We start from the raw sequence: 14,712 nt of genomic DNA, 5'->3' as shown, positions 1-14,712 counted from the left end.
CACTGATCCCTACTCCTCCCATCATTAGGGGACGACCCCTCCTTCCTCATTGAATCCTACTCCTCCCATCATTAGGGGACGACCCCTCCTTCCTCACTGATCCCTACTCCTCCCATTATTATGACACGACTCCTCCTTCCTCACTGATCCCTACTCCTCCCATCATTAGGGGACGACCCCTCCTTCCTCACTGATCCCTACTCCTCCCATCATTAGGGGACGACCCCTCCTTCCTCACTGATCCCTACTCCTCCAATCATTAGGGAACGACCCCTCCTTCCTCACTGATCCCTACTCCTCCCATTATTATGACACGACTCCTCCTTCCTCACTGATCCCTACTCCTCCCATCATTAGGGGACGACCCCTCCTTCCTCACTGATCTCTACTCCTCCCATCATTAGGGGACGACCCCTCCTTCTTCATTGATCCCTACTCCTCCCATCATTAGGGGACGACCCCTCCTTCCTCATTGATCCCTACTCCTCCCATCATTAGGGGACGACCCCTTCTTCCTCACTCATCCCTACTCCTCCCATTATTAGGGGACGACCTCTCCTTCCTCACTGATCCCTACTCTTCCCATCATTAGGGGATGACCCCTTCTTCCTCACTGATCCCTACTCCTCCCATCATTAGGGGATGACCCCTTCTTCCTCACTGATCCCTACTCCTCCCATCATTAGGGGACGACCCCTCCTTCCTCACTGATCCCTACTCCTCCCATCATTAGGGGACAGTCGCTCCTTCCTCACTGAACCCTACTCCTCCCATCATTAGGACACGACTCCTCCTTCCTCACTGATCCCTACTCCTCCCATCATTAGGGGACGACCCTTCCTTCCTCACTGATCCCTACTCCTCCCATCATTAGGACACAACTCCTCCTTCCTCACTGATCCCTACTCCTCCAATCATTAGGGGATGACCCCTCCTTCCTCATTGATCCCTACTCCTCCCATCATTAGGGGATGACCCCTCCTTCCTCACTGATCCCTACTCCTCCCATCATTAGGACATTACTCCTCCTTCCTCACTGATCCCTACTCCTCCCATCATTAGGGGATGACCCCTCCTTCCTCACTGATCCCTACTCCTCCCATCATTAGGACATTACTCCTCCTTCCTCACTGATCCCTACTCCTCCCATCATTAGGGGATGACCCCTCCTTCCTCACTCATCCCTACTCCTCCCATCATTAGGGGACGACCCCTCCTTCCTCACTGATCCCTACTCCTCCCATCATTAGGGGATGACCCCTCCTTCCTCACTCATCCCTACTCCTCCCATCATTAGGGGACGACCCCTCCTTCCTCACTGATCCCTACTCCTCCCATCATTAGGGGATGACCCCTCCTTCCTCACTCATCCCTACTCCTCCCATCATTAGGGGATGACCCCTCCTTCCTCACTGATCCCTACTCCTTCCATCATTAGGTGATGGCCGCTGACGTCTCCATGTTTCCCCACAGATCACGGCCTCTCTGAGCTGAAGCATCTGCAGAAGATACAGAACCTGAACCTCAGCGGCTGCTGTAACCTGACGGAGAGCTGCCTGCTGCACCTACGAGGTGAGCGCACTGTCATTACACATGGCTTCACAACCATTCGGCAGCACACGTTTGTCTCCACCATGTGCATCATTGACATCCCAGACTTAATGTTGCCATGAGTTAGAGGTTATTATGGGATGTCCATTCACATGGCCAGGAATACAGAAAAAAGCATCAGTAGGGATCGTAGTGGGTAACACATTGCTGATGGCTTCCTGTAATGATGAGGACTCCGCAGACCTACTGCACGTGGAGGGAGGGCGGGAGCCGTTGGGAAGCGGGAGCCGTTGGGGAGCGGGAGCTGTCGGGGAGCGGGAGCCGACATGGAGCGGGAGCTTCAGGGAGCGGTAGTCGGCAGGGAGAGGTGGCCGGCAGGGAGCGGGAGCCTCTAGAGAGCGGGAGTCGGCAGGGAGTGGGAGCCGGCAGCGAGCGGGAGCCTCTAAAGAGTGGGAGCCATCAGGGAGTGGGAGCCGACAGGGAGCGGAAGCCATCAGGGAGTGGTAGTCTTCAGGGAGAGGTGGCCAGCAGGGAGCTGGAGCCGTCAGGGAGCGAGAGCCTCTAGGGAGCGGGAGCCTCTAGAGAGCGGGAGCCGGCAGGGAGCGGGAGATGGCTGGGAGCGAGAGCCTCTAGAGAGCTCGAGCTGGCAGGGAGCGGGAGCCATCAGGGAGTGGGAGCCGTCAGTGTCGGGAAACGACAGGGAGCGGAAGCCGTCAGGGAGCAGTAGTCGGCAGGGAGAGGTGGCCGGCAGGGAGCAGGAGATGCCAGGGAGCTGGAGCCGTCGGGGAGCGAGAGCCTCTAGGGAGCGGGAGCCTCTAGAGAGCGGGAGCCTCTAGAGAGCGGGAGCCTCTAGAGAGCGGGAGCTGGCAGGGAGCGAGAGCCTCTAGGGAGTGGGAGCTGACAGAGAACGAGTGCTGGCAGGGAGCGGGAGCCGTTAGAGAACGGGAGCCGACGGAGAGCGGGAGCCAGCAGGGAGCGGAAGCATCTAGGGAGCAGGAGCCGGCAGGGAGCGAGCGGCCGTGCCGTGTCACCGCCTCTGTCTGGGATCGTGATCTGTCTACACCACAAGTTCCGCACTTTTAGAAGGACTTGCTGCACTCACTGAGCTTGGGGTCACAGTCTGTATGTGAGACAATGGCCGTGTATAGAAAATTGAGTCCAAATCTAGACAAAACTTCTCCTAGAGCCCATTGCTCACCTTCTCCGCGTCGGAGGTGAGGAGCCGTGCGGGTCTCGGAGGTGAGGAGCCGTGCGGGCGTCGGAGGTGAGGAGCTGTGCGGGCGTCGGAGGTGAGGAGCCGTGCGGGCGTCAGAGGAGAGGAGCCGTGCGGGCGTCGGAGGTGAGGAGCCGTGCGGGTCTCGGAGGTGAGGAGCCGTGCGGGCGTCGGAGGTGAGGAGCCGTGCGGGTCTCGGAGGTGAGGAGCCGTGCTGACGTCGGAGGTGTGGAGCCGTGCGGACGTCGGAGGTGAGGAGCCGTGCGGGCGTCGGAGGTGAGGAGCCGTGCGGGCGTCGGAGGTGAGGAGCCGTGCGGGCGTCGGAGGTGAGGAGCCGTGCGGGCGTCGGAGGTGAGGAGCCGTGCGGGTCTCGGAGGTGAGGAGCCGTGCTCCGAGCCGTGCGGGTCTCGGAGGTGAGGAGCCGTGCTGACGTCGGAGGTGAGGAGCCGTGCGGGCGTCGGAGGTGAGGAGCCGTGCGGGTCTCGGAGGTGAGGAGCCGTGCTGACGTCGGAGATGAGGAGCCGTGCGGGCGTCGGAGGTGAGGAGCCGTGCGGGTCTCGGAGGTGAGGAGCCGTGCGGGCGTCGGAGGAGGGGAGCAGATGAATGAATGTTCTCGCGCTGTCCTAGTCTGCCACGTGATCGTTATTGATCAGCTCCAGAACAGCTGTAGAACGTAGAACGTTATTCTTCAGATTCTTCGGAGGTTTACGGCGTTCCAGGCTTCAGCGGTCATCGCCGCACTTCTACTCTGTGACAACTTAGTAAAGACATTTGGCTGCAGAGGTGTGTTGGGTCAGTGCATAACTCATAGGGCTGTAATATTCTGCAGCGGTGGTGGTGGTAGTTTCACCTTGTTTTATACTTCTTCTTTTTTATTATTTTACAGAAAGACATCTTTTTCTTGCTTAGTTTCGCATTATTTTTTTAGGTTGTTTGTAAATGGGAAATTTTATTATCGTTTTCTAACAAGGTAATTTGTTTAAGTTCCTGAATTTTTGCCATCCCTTTTTTTTCATCTGAGAAGCTTGTTGAATACAAGAACCTCTGATGGAGGCTTCATGGGAGAACCACAGTGTCTCTTTGGAAACTTCTGATGGAGGCTTCATGGGAGAACCACGGTTTCTCTTTGGAAACCTCTGATGGAGGCTTTATGGGAGAACCACGGTTTCTCTTTGGAAACCTCTGATGGAGGCTTTATGGGTGAACCGCAGTGTCTCTTTGGAAACCTCTGATGGAGGCTTTATGGGTGAACTGCAGTGTCTCTTTGGAAACCTCTGATGGAGGCTTTATGGGTGAACCACAGTGTCTCTTTGGAAACCTCTGATGGAGGCTTTATGGGAGAACCACAGTGTATCTTTGGAAACCTCTGATGGAGGCTTTATGGGAGAACCGCAGTGTCTCTTTAGAAAACTCTTATGGAGGCTTCATGGGTGAACCGCAGTGTCTCTTTGGAAACCTCTGATGGAGGCTTTATGGGTGAACCGCAGTGTCTCTTTGGAAACCTCTGATGGAGGCTTTATGGGAGAACCACAGTGTCTCTTTGGAAACCTCTGATGGAGGCTTTATGGGTGAACCGCAGTGTCTCTTTGGAAACCTCTGATGGAGGCTTTATGGGTGAACCGCAGTGTCTCTTTGGAAACCTCTGATGGAGGCTTCATGGGAGAACCACAGTGTCTCTTTGGAAACCTCTGATGGAGGCTTTATGGGAGAACCACAGTGTCTCTTTGGAAACCTCTGATGGAGGCTTTATGGATGACCCACAGTGTCTCTTTGGAAACCTCTGATGGAGGCTTTATGGGTGAACCGCAGTGTCTCTTTGGAAACCTCTGATGGAGGCTTTATGAGAGAACCACAGTGTCTCTTTGGAATCCTCTGATGGAGGCTTTATGGGTGAACCGCAGTGTCTCTTTGGAAAAGTCTGATGGAGGCTTTATGGGTGAACCGCAGTGTCTCTTTGGAAACCTCTGATGGAGGCTTTATGGGAGAACCACAGTGTCTCTTTGGAAACCACTGATGGAGGCTTTATGGGTGAACCGCAGTGTCTCTTTGAAAAACTCTGATGGAGGCTTTATGGGAGAACCACAGTGTCTCTTTGGAAACCTCTGATGGAGGCTTTATGGATGACCCACAGTGTCTCTTTGGAAACCTCTGATGGAGGCTTTATGGGAGAACCACAGTGTCTCTTTGGAAACCTCTGATGGAGGCTTCATGGGTGAACCGCAGTGTCTCTTTGGAAACCTCTGATGAAGGCTTTATGGGTGAACCGCAGTGTCTCTTTGGAAACCTCTGATGGAGGCTTTATGGGAGAACCACAGTGTCTCTTTGGAAACCTCTGATGGAGGCTTTATGGGAGAACCACAGTGTCTCTTTGGAAACCTCTGATGGAGGCTTCATGGGTGAACCAAAGTGTCTCTTTGAAAACCTCTGATGAAGGCTTTATGGGTGAACCGCAGTGTCTCTTTGGAAACCTCTGATGGAGGCTTTATGGGAGAACCACAGTGTCTCTTTGGAAACCTCTGATGGAGGCTTTATGGGTGAACCGCAGTGTCTCTTTGGAAACCTCTGATGGAGGCTTTATGGGTGTACCGCAGTGTCTCTTTGTAAACCTCTGATGGAGGCTTTATGGGAGAACCACAGTGTCTCTTTGGAAACCTCTGATGGAGGCTTTATGGATGACCCACAGTGTCTCTTTGGAAACCTCTGATGGAGGCTTTATGGGAGAACCACAGTGTCTCTTTGGAAACCTCTGATGGAGGCTTTATGGGAGAACCGCAGTGTCTCTTTGGAAACCTCTGATGGAGGCTTTATGGGAGAACCGCAGTGTCTCTTTGGAAACCTCTGATGGAGGCTTTATGGGTGAACCGCAGTGTCTCTTTGGAAACCTCTGATGGAGGCTTTATGGGAGAACCACAGTGTCTCTTTGGAAACCTCTGATGGAGGCTTCATGGGTGAACTGCAGTGTCTCTTTGGAAACCTCTGATGGAGGCTTTATGATAGAACCACAGTGTCTCTTTGGAAACCTCTGATGGAGGCTTTATGGGTGAACCGCAGTGTCTCTTTGGAAACCTCTGATGGAGGCTTTATGGGTGAACCGCAGTGTCTCTTTGGAAACCTCTGATGGAGGCTTTATGGGAGAACCACAGTGTCTCTTTGGAAACCTCTGATGGAGGCTTTATGGGAGAATCACAATGTCTCATTGGAAACCACTGATGGAGGCTTTATGGGAGAACCACAGTGTCTCTTTGGAAACCTCTGATGGAGGCTTTATGGGAGAACCACAGTGTGTCTTTGGAAACCTCTGATGGAGGCTTTATGGATGACCCACAGTGTCTCTTTGGAAACCTCTGATGGAGGCTTTATGGGAGAACCACAGTGTCTCTTTGGAAACCTCTGATGGAGGCTTTATGGGAGAACCACAGTGTCTCTTTGGAAACCTCTGATGGAGGCTTTATGGGTGAACCGCAGTGTCTCTTTGGAAACCTCTGATGGAGGCTTTATGGGTGAACCGCAGTGTCTCTTTGGAAACCTCTGATGGAGGCTTTATGGGAGAACCACAGTGTCTCTTTGGAAACCTCTGATGGAGGCTTTATGGGTGAACCGCAGTGTCTCTTTGGAAACCTCTAATGGAGGCTTTATGGGTGAACCGCACTGTCTCTTTGGAAACCTCTGATGGAGGCTTTATGGGAGAACCACAGTGTCTCTTTGGAAACCTCTGATGGAGGCTTTATGGGAGAACCACAGTGTCTCTTTGGAAACCTCTGATGGAGGCTTTATGGATGACCCACAGTGTCTCTTTGGAAACCTCTGATGGAGGCTTTATGGGAGAACCACAGTGTCTCTTTGGAAACCTCTGATGGAGGCTTTATGGGAGAACCACAGTGTCTCTTTGGAAACCTCTGATGGAGGCTTTATGGGTGAACCGCAGTGTCTCTTTGGAAACCTCTGATGGAGGCTTTATGGGTGTACCGCAGTGTCTCTTTGTAAACCTCTGATGGAGGCTTTATGGGAGAACCACAGTGTCTCTTTGGAAACCTCTGATGGAGGCTTTATGGATGACCCACAGTGTCTCTTTGGAAACCTCTGATGGAGGCTTTATGGGAGAACCACAGTGTCTCTTTGGAAACCTCTGATGGAGGCTTTATGGGAGAACCGCAGTGTCTCTTTGGAAACCTCTGATGGAGGCTTTATGGGAGAACCGCAGTGTCTCTTTGGAAACCTCTGATGGAGGCTTTATGGGTGAACCGCAGTGTCTCTTTGGAAACCTCTGATGGAGGCTTTATGGGAGAACCACAGTGTCTCTTTGGAAACCTCTGATGGAGGCTTCATGGGTGAACTGCAGTGTCTCTTTGGAAACCTCTGATGGAGGCTTTATGATAGAACCACAGTGTCTCTTTGGAAACCTCTGATGGAGGCTTTATGGGTGAACCGCAGTGTCTCTTTGGAAACCTCTGATGGAGGCTTTATGGGTGAACCGCAGTGTCTCTTTGGAAACCTCTGATGGAGGCTTTATGGGAGAACCACAGTGTCTCTTTGGAAACCTCTGATGGAGGCTTTATGGGAGAATCACAATGTCTCATTGGAAACCACTGATGGAGGCTTTATGGGAGAACCACAGTGTCTCTTTGGAAACCTCTGATGGAGGCTTTATGGGAGAACCACAGTGTGTCTTTGGAAACCTCTGATGGAGGCTTTATGGATGACCCACAGTGTCTCTTTGGAAACCTCTGATGGAGGCTTTATGGGAGAACCACAGTGTCTCTTTGGAAACCTCTGATGGAGGCTTTATGGGAGAACCACAGTGTCTCTTTGGAAACCTCTGATGGAGGCTTTATGGGTGAACCGCAGTGTCTCTTTGGAAACCTCTGATGGAGGCTTTATGGGTGAACCGCAGTGTCTCTTTGGAAACCTCTGATGGAGGCTTTATGGGAGAACCACAGTGTCTCTTTGGAAACCTCTGATGGAGGCTTTATGGGTGAACCGCAGTGTCTCTTTGGAAACCTCTAATGGAGGCTTTATGGGTGAACCGCACTGTCTCTTTGGAAACCTCTGATGGAGGCTTTATGGGAGAACCACAGTGTCTCTTTGGAAACCTCTGATGGAGGCTTTATGGGAGAACCACAGTGTCTCTTTGGAAACCTCTGATGGAGGCTTTATGGATGACCCACAGTGTCTCTTTGGAAACCTCTGATGGAGGCTTTATGGGAGAACCACAGTGTCTCTTTGGAAACCTCTGATGGAGGCTTTATGGGAGAACCACAGTGTCTCTTTGGAAACCTGTGATGGAGGCTTTATGGGTGAACCGCAGTGTCTCTTTGGAAACTTCTGATGGAGGCTTTATGGGTGAACCGCAGTGTCTCTTTGGAAACCTCTGATGGAGGCTTTATGGGAGAACCACAGTGTCTCTTTGGAAACCTCTGATGGAGGCTTTATGGGTGAACCGCAGTTTCTCTTTAGAAAACTCTTATGGAGGCTTCATGGGTGAACCGCAGTGTCTCTTTGGAAACCTCTGATGGAGGCTTTATGGGTGAACCACAGTGTCTCTTTGGAAACCTCTGATGGAGGCTTTATGGGAGAACCACAGTGTCTCTTTGGAAACCTCTGATGGAGGCTTTATGGGAGAACCGCAGTGTCTCTTTAGAAAACTCTTATGGAGGCTTCATGGGTGAACCGCAGTGTCTCCTTGGAAACCTCTGATGGAGGCTTTATGGGTGAACCGCACTGTCTCTTTGGAAACCTCTGATGGAGGCTTTATGGGAGAACCACAGTGTCTCTTTGGAAACCTCTGATGGAGGCTTTATGGGTGAACCGCAGTGTCTCTTTGGAAACCTCTGATGGAGGCTTTATGGGTGAACCGCAGTGTCTCTTTGGAAACCTCTGATGGAGGCTTCATGGGAGAACCACAGTGTCTCTTTGGAAACCTCTGATGGAGGCTTTATGGGAGAACCACAGTGTCTCTTTGGAAACCTCTGATGGAGGCTTTATGGATGACCCACAGTGTCTCTTTGGAAACCTCTGATGGAGGCTTTATGGGTGAACCGCAGTGTCTCTTTGAAAACCTCTGATGGAGGCTTTATGGGAGAACCACAGTGTCTCTTTGGAATCCTCTGATGGAGGCTTTATGGGTGAACCGCAGTGTCTCTTTGGAAAACTCTGATGGAGGCTTTATGGGTGAACCGCAGTGTCTCTTTGGAAACCTCTGATGGAGGCTTTATGGGAGAACCACAGTGTCTCTTTGGAAACCACTGATGGAGGCTTTATGGGTGAACCGCAGTGTCTCTTTGGAAAACTCTGATGGAGGCTTTATGGGAGAACCACAGTGTCTCTTTGGAAACCTCTGATGGAGGCTTTATGGATGACCCACAGTGTCTCTTTGGAAACCTCTGATGGAGGCTTTATGGGAGAACCACAGTGTCTCTTTGGAAACCTCTGATGGAGGCTTCATGGGTGAACCGCAGTGTCTCTTTGGAAACCTCTGATGAAGGCTTTATGGGTGAACCGCAGTGTCTCTTTGGAAACCTCTGATGGAGGCTTTATGGGAGAACCACAGTGTCTCTTTGGAAACCTCTGATGGAGGCTTTATGGGAGAACCACAGTGTCTCTTTGGAAACCTCTGATGGAGGCTTCATGGGTGAACCACAGTGTCTCTTTGGAAACCTCTGATGAAGGCTTTATGGGTGAACCGCAGTGTCTCTTTGGAAACCTCTGATGGAGGCTTTATGGGAGAACCACAGTGTCTCTTTGGAAACCTCTGATGGAGGCTTTATGGGTGAACCGCAGTGTCTCTTTGGAAACCTCTGATGGAGGCTTTATGGGTGTACCGCAGTGTCTCTTTGTAAACCTCTGATGGAGGCTTTATGGGAGAACCACAGTGTCTCTTTGGAAACCTCTGATGGAGGCTTTATGGATGACCCACAGTGTCTCTTTGGAAACCTCTGATGGAGGCTTTATGGGAGAACCACAGTGTCTCTTTGGAAACCTCTGATGGAGGCTTTATGGGAGAACCGCAGTGTCTCTTTGGAAACCTCTGATGGAGGCTTTATGGGAGAACCGCAGTGTCTCTTTGGAAACCTCTGATGGAGGCTTTATGGGAGAACCACAGTGTCTCTTTGGAAACCTCTGATGGAGGCTTCATGGGTGAACCGCAGTGTCTCTTTGGAAACCTCTGATGGAGGCTTTATGATAGAACCACAGTGTCTCTTTGGAAACCTCTGATGGAGGCTTTATGGGTGAACCACAGTGTCTCTTTGGAAACCTCTGATGGAGGCTTTATGGATGACCCACAGTGTCTCTTTGGAAACCTCTGATGGAGGCTTTATGGGAGAACCACAGTGTCTCTTTGGAAACCTCTGATGGAGGCTTTATGGGAGAACCGCAGTGTCTCTTTGGAAACCTCTGATGGAGGCTTTATGGGAGAACCGCAGTGTCTCTTTGGAAACCTCTGATGGAGGCTTTATGGGTGAACCGCAGTGTCTCTTTGGAAACCTCTGATGGAGGCTTTATGGGAGAACCACAGTGTCTCTTTGGAAACCTCTGATGGAGGCTTCATGGGTGAACCGCAGTGTCTCTTTGGAAACCTCTGATGGAGGCTTAATGATAGAACCACAGTGTCTCTTTGGAAACCTCTGATGGAGGCTTTATGGGAGAACCACAGTGTCTCTTTGGAAACCTCTGATGGAGGCTTTATGGGAGAATCACAATGTCTCATTGGAAACCTCTGATGGAGGCTTTATGGGAGAACCACAGTGTCTCTTTGGAAACCTCTGATGGAGGCTTTATGGGAGAACCACAGTGTGTCTTTGGAAACCTCTGATGGAGGCTTTATGGATGACCCACAGTGTCTCTTTGGAAACCTCTGATGGAGGCTTTATGGGAGAACCACAGTGTCTCTTTGGAAACCTCTGATGGAGGCTTTATGGGAGAACCACAGTGTCTCTTTGGAAACCTCTGATGGAGGCTTTATGGGTGAACCGCAGTGTCTCTTTGGAAACCTCTGATGGAGGCTTTATGGGTGAACCGCAGTGTCTCTTTGGAAACCTCTGATGGAGGCTTTATGGGAGAACCACAGTGTTTCTTTGGAAACCTCTGATGGAGGCTTTATGGGTGAACCGCAGTGTCTCTTTGGAAACCTCTGATGGAGGCTTTATGGGAGAACCACAGTGTCTCTTTGGAAACCTCTGATGGAGGCTTTATGGGAGAACCACAGTGTCTCTTTGGAAACCTCTGATGGAGGCTTTATGGATGACCCACAGTGTCTCTTTGGAAACCTCTGATGGAGGCTTTATGGGAGAACCACAGTGTCTCTTTGGAAACCTCTGATGGAGGCTTTATGGGAGAACCACAGTGTCTCTTTGGAAACCTCTGATGGAGGCTTTATGGGTGAACCGCAGTGTGTCTTTGGAAACCTCTGATGGAGGCTTTATGGGAGAACCACAGTGTCTCTTTGGAAACCTCTGATGGAGGCTTTATGGGTGAACCGCAGTGTCTCTTTGGAAACCTCTGATGGAGGCTTTATGGGTGAACCGCAGTGTCTCTTTGGAAACCTCTGATGGAGGCTTTATGGGAGAACCACAGTGTCTCTTTGGAAACCTCTGATGGAGGCTTTATGGATGACCCACAGTGTCTCTTTGGAAACCTCTGATGGAGGGTTTTTGGGTGAACCGCAGTGTCTCTTTGGAAACCTCTGGTGGAGGCTTTATGGGAGAACCACAGTGTCTCTTTGGAAACCTCTGATGGAGGCTTTATGGGTGAACCGCAGTGTCTCTTTGGAAAACTCTGATGGAGGCTTTATGGGTGAACCGCAGTGTCTCTTTGGAAACCTCTGATGGAGGCTTTATGGGAGAACCACAGTGTCTCTTTGGAAACCACTGATGGAGGCTTTATGGGTGAATCGCAGTGTCTCTTTTGAAAACTCTGATGGAGGCTTTATGGGAGAACCACAGTGTCTCTTTGGAAACCTCTGATGGAGGCTTTATGGGTGAACCGCAGTGTCTCTTTGGAAACCTCTGATGGAGGCTTTATGGGAGAACCACATTGTCTCTTTGGAAACCTCTGATGGAGGCTTTATGGGACAACCACAGTGTCTCTTTAGAAACCTCTGATGGAGGCTTTATTGGTGAACCGCAGTGTCTCTTTGGAAACCTCTGATGGAGGCTTTATGGCAGAACCACAGTGTCTCTTTGAAAACCTCTGATGGAGGCTTTATGGGAGAACCACGGTGTCTCTTTGGAAACCTCTGATGGAGGCTTTATGGCTGAACCACAGTGTCTCTTTGGAAACCTCTGATGGAGACTTTATGGGAGAACCACAGTGTCTCATTGGAAACCACTGATGGAGGCTTTATGGGTGAACCGCAGTGTCTCTTTGGAAACCTCTGATGGAGGCTTTATGGGAGAACCACGGTGTCTCTTTGGAAACCTCTGATGGAGGCTTTATGGGAGAATCACAATGTCTCATTGGAAACCTCTGATGGAGGCTTTATGGGAGAACCACGGTTTCTCTTTGGAAACCTCTGATGGAGGCTTCATGGGAGAACCACAGTGTCTCTTTGGAAACCTCTGATGGAGGCTTTATGGGAGAACCACAGTGTCTCTTTGGAAACCTCTGATGGAGGCTTTATGGGAGAACCACAGTGTCTCTTTGGAAACCTCTGATGGAGGCTTTATGGGTGAACCGCAGTGTGTCTTTGGAAACCTCTGATGGAGGCTTTATGGGAGAACCACAGTGTCTCTTTGGAAACCTCTGATGGAGGCTTTATGGGAGAATCACAATGTCTCATTGGAAACCTCTGATGGAGGCTTCATGGGAGAACCACAGTGTCTCTTTGGAAACCTCTGATGAAAGCTTTATGGGAGAATCACAATGTCTCATTGGAAACCTCTGATGAAGGCTTTATGGGAGAACCACAGTGTCTCTTTGGAAACCTCTGATGGAGGCTTTATGGGAGAATCACAATGTCTCATTGGAAACCTCTGATAGAGGCTTTATGGGAGAACCGCAGTGTCTCATTGGAAACCTCTGATGGAGGCTTTATGGGAGAACCACAGTGTCTCTTTGGAAACCTCTGATGGAGGCTTTATGGGAGAATCACAATGTCTCATTGGAAACCTCTGATGGAGGCTTTATGGGAGAACCACAGTGTCTCTTTGGAAACCTCTGATGGAGGCTTTATGGGAGAATCACAATGTCTCATTGGAAACCTCTGATGGAGGCTTTATGGGAGAACCACAGTGTCTCATTGGAAACCTCTGATGGAGGCTTTATGGGTGAACCGCAGTGTCTCTTTGGAAACCTCTGATGGAGGCTTTATGGGTGAACCACAGTGTCTCTTTGGAAACCTCTGATGGAGACTTTATGAGAGAACCACAGTGTCTCATTGGAAACCACTGATGGAGGCTTTATGGGTGAACCGCAGTGTCTCTTTGGAAACCTGTGATGAAGGCTTTATGGGAGAACCACGGTTTCTCTTTGGAAACCTCTGATGGAGGCTTTATGGGAGAATCACAATGTCTCATTGGAAACCTCTGATGGAGGCTTTATGGGAGAACCACAGTGTCTCATTGGAAACCTCTGATGGAGGCTTTATGGGTGAACCGCAGTGTCTCTTTGGAAACCTCTGATGGAGGCTTTATGGGTGAACCACAGTGTCTCTTTGGAAACCTCTGATGGAGACTTTATGAGAGAACCACAGTGTCTCATTGGAAACCACTGATGGAGGCTTTATGGGTGAACCGCAGTGTCTCTTTGGAAACCTGTGATGAAGGCTTTATGGGAGAACCACGGTTTCTCTTTGGAAACCTCTGATGGAGGCTTTATGGGAGAATCACAATGTCTCATTGGAAACCTCTGATGGAGGCTTTATGGGAGAACCGCAGTGTCTCATTGGAAACCTCTGATGGAGGCTTTATGGGTGAACCGCAGTGTCTCTTTGGAAACCTCTGATGGAGGCTTTATGGGTGAACCACAGTGTCTCTTTGGAAACCTCTGATGGAGACTTTATGGGAGAACCACAGTGTCTCATTGGAAACCACTGATGGAGGCTTTATGGGTGAACCGCAGTGTCTCTTTGGAAACCTGTGATGAAGGCTTTATGGGAGAACCACAGTGTCTCTTTGGAAACCTCTGATGGAGGCTTTATGGGAGAACCACATTGTCTCATTGGAAACCACTGATGGAGGCTTTATGGGGGAACCACAGTGTCTCATTGGAAACCACTGATGGAGGCTTTATGGGTGAACTGCAGTGTCTCATTGGAAACCACTGATGGAGGCTTTATGGGTGAACCGCAGTGTCTCTTTGGAAACCTGTGATGGAGGCTGTGAAGACACGAGGGTCAGTGGGTGCTCTTGTGCGCTGGCCTGGCTGTCTTTGGAAAGACTGCACAGCCGAGGGCTCATCCCACTGTACGCCCGTACTCCTTCCCCGTGGGCCTAACACTACTCAGACAACACAGCGTGACGGTAACATAAGTGAGTACACCCCTTTATTATCAGTACATTATATATACAGCGCTCAGCATAAGTGAGTATGTCGGGGTCGTAGCGACATTCCACTCGTCCTCTAGTCACTCCAAATTAAGGCTATGAGCATGGGTCAACCATTCAAAGAATGAGTCAGTTAACAAGCTGGTTCAAACTCAGAGCATGCTCAGAAGCTACTGGCAAGCCACGATCTCAGCAATGTTCCGCCTTTATTTCCGCATGCACAAACCTAAATACACTACATAACGGGGAGGGGAAAGGGGTTGTTCGGGGCGGGGTAAGCCATAAATGTCTAGTATCCGGCCACTATTGATTGGTCCACGTCTCCTTAACTCAGTCTCTGGGCAGATATTGCAACCGTCAGTTGATGATTCGGTTTCGTTTCTCTGAAACAGGTGCTGGCTGATACCGGCGCCATCTTAGCATAAGTTTCGATCTAAGTAACACGTAGCAAGGAAAGCTTATTGTTAT

At 50.6% G+C, this 14,712-nt stretch overlaps 1 protein-coding gene across 8 annotated transcripts in view; it reads left to right on the top strand.

Moving 5' to 3' along the window:
* The window catches only part of LOC141264809 (uncharacterized), a 277,922-nt gene that overhangs the window by 71,968 nt on the left and 191,242 nt on the right, over positions 1-14,712 (top strand). For all 8 annotated transcript variants that reach the window (XM_073677148.1, XM_073677150.1, XM_073677143.1 and 5 more), the window contains exon 12: positions 1,474-1,572. In XM_073677148.1, the coding sequence (XP_073533249.1) occupies positions 1,474-1,572 (99 nt within the window). The remainder of the gene's footprint in view (positions 1-1,473; positions 1,573-14,712) is intronic.

Source organism: Phyllobates terribilis, unplaced genomic scaffold (assembly GCF_046119375.1).
Source record: "Phyllobates terribilis strain yellow unplaced genomic scaffold, ASM4611937v1 Scaffold_4__5_contigs__length_816908805, whole genome shotgun sequence".
Taxonomy (NCBI): Eukaryota; Metazoa; Chordata; class Amphibia; order Anura; family Dendrobatidae; genus Phyllobates; species Phyllobates terribilis.
The sequence above is the reverse complement of the archived record's forward strand: the minus strand, read 5'-3'. Positions and strand labels throughout refer to the sequence as shown.